Source organism: Lingula anatina, chromosome 3 (assembly GCF_051362555.1).
Source record: "Lingula anatina isolate TDL-2025a chromosome 3, LinAna3.0, whole genome shotgun sequence".
Taxonomy (NCBI): domain Eukaryota; kingdom Metazoa; phylum Brachiopoda; class Lingulata; order Lingulida; family Lingulidae; genus Lingula; species Lingula anatina.
In genome coordinates this window covers 2,703,279-2,714,015 of record NC_141769.1, presented here as the reverse complement: position 1 = coordinate 2,714,015, position 10,737 = coordinate 2,703,279, and the positions used below count along the sequence as shown (strand labels likewise).

The following is a 10,737-nucleotide window of genomic DNA, read 5'->3' as shown; positions in this document are numbered from 1 at the left end:
ATCACGAAAATTTATTTCTCTACTAAAACAAACACATTACGAATGTCAATCACCTTACCGTTTTGTGACGTCACGTGCAATTGCTCCATAAAAGCCGTAGGCGTAGATCTGGGGCTCAGTGTTACCCCAACACTTCTTAACGCTCCCCACTGAGCACAAGAGGATGGTGCAAGTTACGGGCAGCAAGTGGACTGGGGCAACTCTGATGCTGGTCATTGGCATGTCTATACGTAAGTCTTACTTAATCCTTTTCTGGTCAGAAGGCCCGAAAAGGCACGTGTAAATGGTGCGCATATGTTTAAGAAGTTGAAGTTTTGATGTTAAACCTGTATATTGTACACTGAGAGGGAACTATGTGTATGTAACAATGTGTATGTATGTAACTATGGGAAGTTACAAAAGTGCTCAATGTTTTCTAAAACCGAAGCCTGTGATTTTATCAGCAGAACGATAAATAAAGCTTTGCAGTTTACGTGATGTCTTTCTGCCTTCTGGGACGGTGTATCTTATTACAAGTCTGATGATAATAAGATATCACCGCTCTAATATTCTACGTACATATCCATGGTTGCCTTTTTACTTAATTCGATTTTGAGAAAACATGTCACAAGACTACAAGAATGTATAAAATGTATACTTGTCAATTCACTAGTGTTAGTAATTATAAAGATGAATTAAAGGGATAAAAGCAAGATACAATTTTTGTTTTAAAAACTTGAAAATATGTTTGCATTTAGAATGTTGAGTGGTAAGATACGAAAGAGTCCCTGGAATAACCACTGATTAAGAGGAAAAGTAAAAAAAAAAAAAAAAACCCTCTACATTAAAATGTTGAATTAAGACATCCGGAAGATTGTGTTCGCACAAAATGAACGGGAATGATACTGACCGATGGCGTTGCTGTTGGGGTACGGAAAAGGGGAGTCGATAAACCAAGCTTATCCTGTTGGCCTAACAAGTCTACTGCGCTTCGTTACTAATAAACAATGCTTTGAGAGGTACAGAACACAAAAGTGGGAAATGACGCATGTTTTAGGTCAATACAGTATACATATATATTTTTATTGTTGACTATGGTGCATTTTTATTCCTAATAGAAGTATGCAAAATTTTCTGTTTTAAACCAATGACAAAATTTCGAATTGTACTCTTTTATAAAACTGAAATCTAGTCTGATGTGATGATAAAACAGCAAAAGAGATACCTGACGCAGGCAACGCCCTAGGGTGTATTTCCAGAGCTTTTAGATCGATCTATCCCCGCGTGGAGTCTCACTAGATTACTGTCAGATAATCCGGCTTAAATGTCCGTCCAGCCTACTACAAGCTGTAAGGGGGTAATTAACTTTCGTGCCCGCTCGGCTGACAGCTATCTAGCGTTAACCCCCAGGGAGTTAGGTCGATCTAGTTTGGATCGATCTAATCTCTGGGAATGGGGTCCTACATAGCAGCAGACTTAGTGCATATGAGGGATAACCCATTCATTTCAAGTGCTTTTGTCTTATAAATCATAGTACGATTAATATCTTGTTCTGGTGTAAAAATAACATTTATCACGAAAATTTATTTCTCTACTAAAACAAACACATTACGAATGTCAGTAACTTTACCGTTTTGTGACGTCACGTGCAATTGCTCCATAAAAGCCGTAGGCGTAGATTTGGGGCTCAGTGTTACGCCAACCCTTCTTACATGTTAACGCTCCCCACTGAGCACAAGAGGATGGTGCAAGTTACGGGCAGCAAGTGGACTGGGGCAACTCTGATGCTGTTCATTGGCATGTCTATACGTAAGTCTTACTTAATCCTTTTCTGGTCAGAAGGCCCGAAAAGGCACGTGTAGATGGTGCGCGTATGTTTAAGAAGTTGAAGTTTTAATGTTAAACCTGTATATTGTACACTGAGAGGGAACTATGTGTATGTAACAATGTGTATGTATGTAACTATGGGAAGTTACAAAACTGCTCACCGTTTTCTAAAACCGAAGCCTGTGATTTTATCAGCAGAACGATAAATAAAGCTTTGCAGTTTACGTGATGTCTTTCTGCCTTCTGGGACGGTGTATCTTATTACAAGTCTGATGATAAGATATCACCGCTCTAATATTCTACGTACATATCCATGGTTGCCTTTTTACTTAATTCGATTTTGAGAAAAAAATGTCACAAGACTACAAGAATGTATAAAATGTATACTCGTCAATTCACTAGTGTTAGTAATTATGAAGATGAATGAAAAGGATAAAAGCTAGATACAATAAATACAATAAATAAATAATTGAATAAATAAAATAAATAAATAAAATACACCAGATGGTCTAGAATAGATTGAGAATCATAAGTGAACGTTAAATGAGACAAATTTTCGCAGGGGCACTTCTGTTTTGGCCATGGGCTATCTTTTGCCCATTGGAGATGACGGTTGCACGTGATTGCTGAGACTATCACCTTGATTTAGTGATGAACCTATATTTGTCTTTCTTAACATTTTATCTAAGACAGGTTAATTTTTTTCAGCTTGCCAAGCGCAAGACAACCCGTGCGGTGAACATGGACAATGTAAAACCGACTTGGACTACCAAGTGGGCAACGTATTTGGGTGTTTTTTTTACAACTTGATATTTTTTGGCGGGACCTGCAATAACGAGCCACCAAGTACTTGCGAGTGCGTTTGCCTTAATGGTTTTAAAACAGACGCAGGTGGCATTTGTGTGGGTAAGTCATTGTTATGACAATGTGGATGAAAATACAAATGTAAATACAAAAAAAAAAAAAAAAAAAAAAAAATTCGAGGGACCTTCCCTTACAAAATAAAGAAAACCAACCTTCTGATTCGTGCAGTCAGTGATAAATCATCTCCATTATGTGTTCTAGAATCTACGAATCAAAAATCTTCCTTAGTAAAAGACATTGCTCTGTTATCCCATTGGTAATCAAGGTAATAAGCAGATGGAAGATTTGTATGGAAACAACGTACTTGTACATAACAAAAATTCACGTTATCAAGAAGGAAATGGGCGAGAAAATACACCGTATTTTGAAAATTTAATGATAAATTTTTAAGGCATTTCAACCTACATGTACACGCAACACTTCCTAATGCGTGCGGTATGATATGATTTATGATGATATGCAAATAGATACACTGTGAATTTTTTTTCTGAAATCCTCCTTTTAGATATCGACGAATGCACACAAGGAATACCATCTGGATTTGGTTTCAATATAGCAGTTTGTACAGGCTTCAATTGTGTGAACAGCATAGGGAGCTACCGATGTGGTGGAGATCTGGACGAGTGTTCCTTGGGTACAGATAACTGTGCAGAAAATGCTACTTGTACAAACACCGTTGGCAGTTTCACGTGCTCTTGTTTACCAGGCTTCACTGGTGATGGCACAGTATGTAATGACATTGACGAGTGTTCCTTGGGTACAGATAACTGTGCAGAAAATGCCTCATGTACTAACACCGTTGGCAGTTTCAGTTGTACATGTTTTCCTAACTACAATGGTGATGGTACAACATGTGATCCCGATGAGTGTTCTTTGGGTACAGACAACTGTGCAGAAAATGCCACATGTACAGACACTGTTGGCAGTTTCAGTTGTTCTTGTTTAGCTGGCTTCACTGGTGATGGCACAAAATGTAATGATGTGGACGAGTGTACCTTGGGTACTGACAACTGTGCAGAAAATGCCACATGTACAGACACTGTTGGCAGTTTCAGTTGTTCTTGTTTACCTGGCTTCACTGGTGATGGCACAAAATGTAATGACGTGGACGAGTGTTCTTTGGGTACTGACAACTGTGCAGAAAATGCCACATGTACAGACACTGTTGGCAGTTTCAGTTGTTCTTGTTTACCTGGCTTCACTGGTGATGGCACAAAATGTAATGATGTGGACGAATGTACCTTGGGTACTGACAACTGTGCAGAAAATGCCACATGTACAGACACTGTTGGCAGTTTCAGTTGTTCTTGTTTACCTGGTTTCACTGGTGATGGCACAAAATGTAATGATGTGGACGAATGTACCTTGGGTACTGACAACTGTGCAGAAAATGCCACATGTACAGACACTGTTGGCAGTTTCAGTTGTTCTTGTTTAGCTGGTTTCACTGGTGATGGCACAAAATGTAATGATGTGGACGAATGTACCTTGGGTACCGACAACTGTGCAGAAAATGCCACATGTACAGACACTGTTGGCAGTTTCAGTTGTTCTTGTTTACCTGGCTTCACTGGTGATGGCACAAAATGTAATGAGGTAGACGAGTGTTCTTTGGGTACTGACAACTGTGCAGAAAATGCCACATGTACAGACACTGTTGGCAGTTTCAGTTGTTCTTGTTTACCTGGTTTCACTGGTGATGGCACAAAATGTAATGATGTGGACGAATGTACCTTGGGTACTGACAACTGTGCAGAAAATGCCACATGTACAGACACTGTTGGCAGTTTCAGTTGTTCTTGTTTACCTGGCTTCACTGGTGATGGCACAAAATGTAATGATGTGGACGAGTGTTCTTTGGGTACTGACAACTGTGCAGAAAATGCCACATGTACAGACACTGTTGGCAGTTTCAGTTGTTCTTGTTTACCTGGCTTCACTGGTGATGGCACAAAATGTAATGACGTGGACGAGTGTTCTTTGGGTACTGACAACTGTGCAGAAAATGCCACATGTACAGACACTGTTGGCAGTTTTAGTTGTTCTTGTTTGCCTGGCTTCACTGGTGATGGCACAAAATGTAAGGATGTGGACGAGTGTTCTTTGGGTACTGACAACTGTGCAGAAAATGCCACATGTACAGACACTGTTGGCAGTTTCAGTTGTTCTTGTTTGCCTGGCTTCACTGGTGATGGCACAAAATGTAAGGATGTGGACGAGTGTTCTTTGGGTACTGACAACTGTGCAGAAAATGCCACATGTACAGACACTGTTGGCAGTTTCAGTTGTTCTTGTTTACCTGGCTTCACTGGTGATGGCACAAAATGTAATGATGTGGACGAGTGTACCTTGGGTACAGACAACTGTGCAGAAAATGCCACATGTACAGACACTGTTGGCAGTTTCAGTTGTTCTTGTTTAGCTGGCTTCACTGGTGATGGCACAACATGTAATAATTTGGACGAGTGTTCCTTGGGTACAGACAACTGTGCAGAAAATGCCACATGTACAGACACTGTTGGCAGTTTTAGTTGTTCTTGTTTGGCTAGTTTTACTGGTGACGGCACAACATGTAATAATTTGGACGAGTGTTCCTTGGGTACAGACAACTGTGCAGAAAATGCCACATGTACAGACACTGTTGGCAGTTTTAGTTGTTCTTGTTTGGCTGGTTTTACTGGTGACGGCACAACATGTAATAATTTGGACGAGTGTTCCTTGGGTACTGACAACTGTGCAGAAAATGCCACATGTACAGACACTGTTGGCAGTTTCAGTTGTTCTTGTTTACCTGGCTTCACTGGTGATGGCACAAAATGTAATGATGTGGACGAGTGTTCTTTGGGTACTGACAACTGTGCAGAAAATGCCACATGTACAGACACTGTTGGCAGTTTCAGTTGTTCTTGTTTACCTGGCTTCACTGGTGATGGCACAAAATGTAATGATGTGGACGAGTGTTCTTTGGGTACTGACAACTGTGCAGAAAATGCCACATGTACAGACACTGTTGGCAGTTTTAGTTGTTCTTGTTTGCCTGGCTTCACTGGTGATGGCACAAAATGTAAGGATGTGGACGAGTGTTCTTTGGGTACTGACAACTGTGCAGAAAATGCCACATGTACAAACACTGTTGGCAGTTTCAGTTGTTCTTGTTTACCTGGTTTCACTGGTGATGGCACAAAATGTAATGATGTGGACGAGTGTACCTTGGGTACTGACAACTGTGCAGAAAATGCCACATGTACAGACACTGTTGGCAGTTTCAGTTGTTCTTGTTTACCTGGCTTCACTGGTGATGGCACAAAATGTAATGATGTGGACGAGTGTACCTTGGGTACAGACAACTGTGCAGAAAATGCCACATGTACAGACACTGTTGGCAGTTTCAGTTGTTCTTGTTTACCTGGCTTCACTGGTGATGGCACAAAATGTAATGATGTGGACGAGTGTACCTTGGGTACTGACAACTGTGCAGAAAATGCCACATGTACAGACACTGTTGGCAGTTTCAGTTGTTCTTGTTTAGCTGGCTTCACTGGTGATGGCACAAAATGTAAGGATGTGGACGAGTGTTCTTTGGGTACTGACAACTGTGCAGAAAATGCCACATGTACAGACACTGTTGGCAGTTTCAGTTGTTCTTGTTTACCTGGCTTCACTGGTGATGGCACAAAATGTAATGATGTGGACGAATGTACCTTGGGTACTGACAACTGTGCAGAAAATGCCACATGTACAGACAATGTTGGCAGTTTCAGTTGTTCTTGTTTAGCTGGCTTCACTGGTGATGGCACAAAATGTAATGATGTGGACGAGTGTACCTTGGGTACTAACAACTGTGCAGAAAATGCCACATGTACGGACACTGTTGGCAGTTTCAGTTGTTCTTGTTTACCTGGCTTCACTGGTGATGGCACAAAATGTAATGACGTAGACGAGTGTTCTTTGGGTACTGACAACTGTGCAGAAAATGCCACATGTACAGACACTGTTGGCAGTTTCAGTTGTTCTTGTTTACCTGGTTTCACTGGTGATGGCACAAAATGTAATGATGTGGACGAATGTACCTTGGGTACTGACAACTGTGCAGAAAATGCCACATGTACAGACACTGTTGGCAGTTTCAGTTGTTCTTGTTTACCTGGCTTCAATGGTGATGGCACAAAATGTAATGATGTGGACGAGTGTTCTTTGGGTACTGACAACTGTGCAGAAAATGCCACATGTACAGACACTGTTGGCAGTTTCAGTTGTTCTTGTTTACCTGGCTTCACTGGTGATGGCACAAAATGTAATGACGTGGACGAGTGTTCTTTGGGTACTGACAACTGTGCAGAAAATGCCACATGTACAGACACTGTTGGCAGTTTTAGTTGTTCTTGTTTGCCTGGCTTCACTGGTGATGGCACAAAATGTAAGGATGTGGACGAGTGTTCTTTGGGTACTGACAACTGTGCAGAAAATGCCACATGTACAGACACTGTTGGCAGTTTCAGTTGTTCTTGTTTACCTGGTTTCACTGGTGATGGCACAAAATGTAATGATGTGGACGAGTGTACCTTGGGTACTGACAACTGTGCAGAAAATGCCACATGTACAGACACTGTTGGCAGTTTCAGTTGTTCTTGTTTACCTGGTTTCACTGGTGATGGCACAAAATGTAATGATGTGGACGAGTGTACCTTGGGTACTGACAACTGTGCAGAAAATGCCACATGTACAGACACTGTTGGCAGTTTCAGTTGTTCTTGTTTACCTGGCTTCACTGGTGATGGCACGAAATGTAATGATGTGGACGAGTGTACCTTGGGTACAGACAACTGTGCAGAAAATGCCACATGTACAGACACTGTTGGCAGTTTCAGTTGTTCTTGTTTAGCTGGCTTCACTGGTGATGGCACAAAATGTAATGACGTGGACGAGTGTTCTTTGGGTACTGACAACTGTGCAGAAAATGCCACATGTACAGACACTGTTGGCAGTTTTAGTTGTTCTTGTTTGCCTGGCTTCACTGGTGATGGCACAAAATGTAAGGATGTGGACGAGTGTTCTTTGGGTACTGACAACTGTGCAGAAAATGCCACATGTACAGACACTGTTGGCAGTTTCAGTTGTTCTTGTTTACCTGGTTTCACTGGTGATGGCACAAAATGTAATGATGTGGACGAGTGTACCTTGGGTACAGACAACTGTGCAGAAAATGCCACATGTACAGACACTGTTGGCAGTTTCAGTTGTTCTTGTTTACCTGGCTTCACTGGTGATGGCACAAAATGTAATGATGTGGACGAGTGTACCTTGGGTACTGACAACTGTGCAGAAAATGCCACATGTACAGACACTGTTGGCAGTTTCAGTTGTTCTTGTTTACCTGGCTTCACTGGTGATGGCACAAAATGTAATGATGTGGACGAGTGTTCTTTGGGTACTGACAACTGTGCAGAAAATGCCACATGTACAGACACTGTTGGCAGTTTCAGTTGTTCTTGTTTAGCTGGCTTCACTGGTGATGGCACAACATGTAATAATTTGGACGAGTGTTCCTTGGGTACAGACAACTGTGCAGAAAATGCCACATGTACAGACACTGTTGGCAGTTTCAGTTGTTCTTGTTTACCTGGCTTCACTGGTGATGGCACAAAATGTAAGGATGTGGACGAGTGTTCTTTGGGTACAGACAACTGTGCAGAAAATGCCACATGTACAAACACTGTTGGCAGTTTCAGTTGTTCTTGTTTGCCTGGATTTAGCGGAAATGGTACAGCATGTGTTTCTGTCATAAGTAAGTAATCGTTCATACGTTATTAACTTAATGCATCATTATATGAAGCCTGGAAGCTTGTCAATTTTGAGAAATAACTGTATATATATATATATATGCAATTTATCAAGTAAATATATTGATGTGTACATTTATTTTGGGTACTTTCCTTCAAATTATATATACAAATATTTAATTACTTTCGTTATTTAAATTTTGTAATTTTGTAGCCTGTGAAGGTGGTCCACCAGGAACTGAACTCTGGGAGAAAACAATTGATGGAACCAAATGTTATGGGTTCTATAGTGGCCCTCTGAACTACGCGGATGCCAAGGCAAAATGTCCTACAATTGTAGCTGGAAGCACACTGGCTATCATATTGAGTGCAACTGAAACTGCTGCCCTTGAGGCCATCATCCCACCTGAGTAAGTTTACTGCTGTTTTTATCATTTCATTTTGTTCTGTATCTAGAAAGAGAGAGAGAGGGAGGGGGCTTATTTGTCGATGGATTGCCTTTGCGCGATATTTGAGCCCCAGACATTAACACCTTAATTAGCTTATACTTCGGCTTTACAAACGTGTTGCAAGAGGATGTTAAAAAAGAAAACTGTTTAACTAAAACTAAAACAATTGACCCTTCTTTAAGGGAAAAGGGGAAAAGGAGGGAAAGGGGGTACATTTTTTAAGGTGTTTTTGTGTGCATTTACTGATCCAAAACAATTAAAGTATAAAGTGTAAATTGATATTGTTGAACTAAAGCTAAAACGTCTTTAGATGAGTTTTTTCAACCTTTACATACCCCAGAGAGACACATCGCTAATCTAGACCCCCTTTGCCAAGAACCGTTGCTAGGAGAGGGGGGAGATTAATGAGTTGTAAGATCTGGTTTATTTTATTTAAGTGCTGCGCGTGAATCATCGTGGATTGGTTTGGAGCAGCAGTCACCCCCTGGTACATGGGAGTGGTTGGACGGCACCCCGGCTACGGGATACGTGAATTGGAATGGTAACGATGGCGGAAAGGCACCCAAGAAAGCTGACAAAAACTGTGGTGCCGTAAACACCAGATTAACTCCTTTTAAATGGGTAGACGAAGAATGTACCGACCTAGCGCAGTATATTTGTCAGGTGATCCTCTAATTGAAGTAGTCTAATAGCACCTGCTATTTTTTTTTTGTTTTTTTTTTTTTAGTGGAAGAATACAGTGATCCAAACTCCTACTTGGTTCCTTATGCAGTAGAGGATAAGGAAACACAGGTGAATCAATATATCAAATTTATAATTTCACTGGTTTGTTCGTAAGGTAATAGTTTACTTAAGGCTGAAACTTATTTAATTTATTGTATCTCCTTTTTTCTACAGATATTGTAAAACAGTGCTTAACTTGTGATACTCAAAGATCGGATATAGAATTATGGAAGCAATAGGATAAAAAATCGAATGATGTAAGTTTCAAATGTAAAAAATAGCAATAGATTGGATTGTACATTGTTTGTACGAAGTATGCGTATATGTTGTTTATATATTTTCCACATGTACACGTACTGTTATATCTCTACCCTGAAATGATAAAACGAGAGAGGTCGATTGATATTTCGAAATTTAATGCCTATTTTTATGACCAACCAAAACGAGGTTTATTACGAGTTTAATTCAACTTATTGGTCATGATTTCAAAAGGCTAATCCGAAATGATTGATAAGAATACTGAACTCTGGAGTGACCAATATAATATGGTAAATCAGTTATGCATAAATGGGTTTTGTGGGGTTCCGGGACGAGATTTAATTTAAGTTGCGTAATATACTTAAATACAGATATTCACATTATATTAATGTGTTAGGGTTAATGTCTGGTTTCAGCGAGGCCTATAATGTTGTTCACAACATAAATACATTTAAATTACATGTATGTATTCTCGTAAAGCATGTACTGAATGTAGGTAAAGAGAAATGTAAGAAATGAATAAAAATAGCAAGGCATATGTGTTTGTTGGAGAGTCTGTTCTTTGTAAGATTGCCTTATTGAATTTTCCCTAAATTTGAAAGTTTAACTTTGTCTTGTTAAAACGTTGTTCGTATTTAATAACATTCGGGTGCTGATGAAATTATCTTGCTGGAAATATGTCTCCATACTTCTTTATAGTATTATCGTTATAATCAAATGATACTGTTTACAAAATAAATATGTTATTAAATTTTCAATTTTCAATTTCAATTTATTTCTGTACTGGTACATAGATTGTCATGACCTTGTACAATATGATATACAAATGATGATACAATACAGTTAGTGCATTACCA

The 10,737-nt window shown here is 39.9% G+C and overlaps 1 protein-coding gene across 1 annotated transcript; it reads left to right on the top strand.

Annotated features, from left to right (window-relative positions):
* The first annotated feature begins 1,290 nt into the window (after positions 1–1,290).
* Positions 1,291–10,418, top strand: LOC106158175 (uncharacterized). The gene is made up of 5 exons (XM_013534067.2): positions 1,291–1,788; positions 2,515–2,712; positions 3,176–8,455; positions 8,665–8,860; positions 9,337–10,418. The coding sequence occupies exons 1-5, from the start codon at positions 1,692–1,694 to the stop codon at positions 9,572–9,574; spliced, it is 6,009 nt and encodes a 2,002-aa protein (XP_013389521.2). The 5' UTR covers positions 1,291–1,691; the 3' UTR covers positions 9,575–10,418.
* The last annotated feature ends 319 nt before the right edge of the window (positions 10,419–10,737 follow it).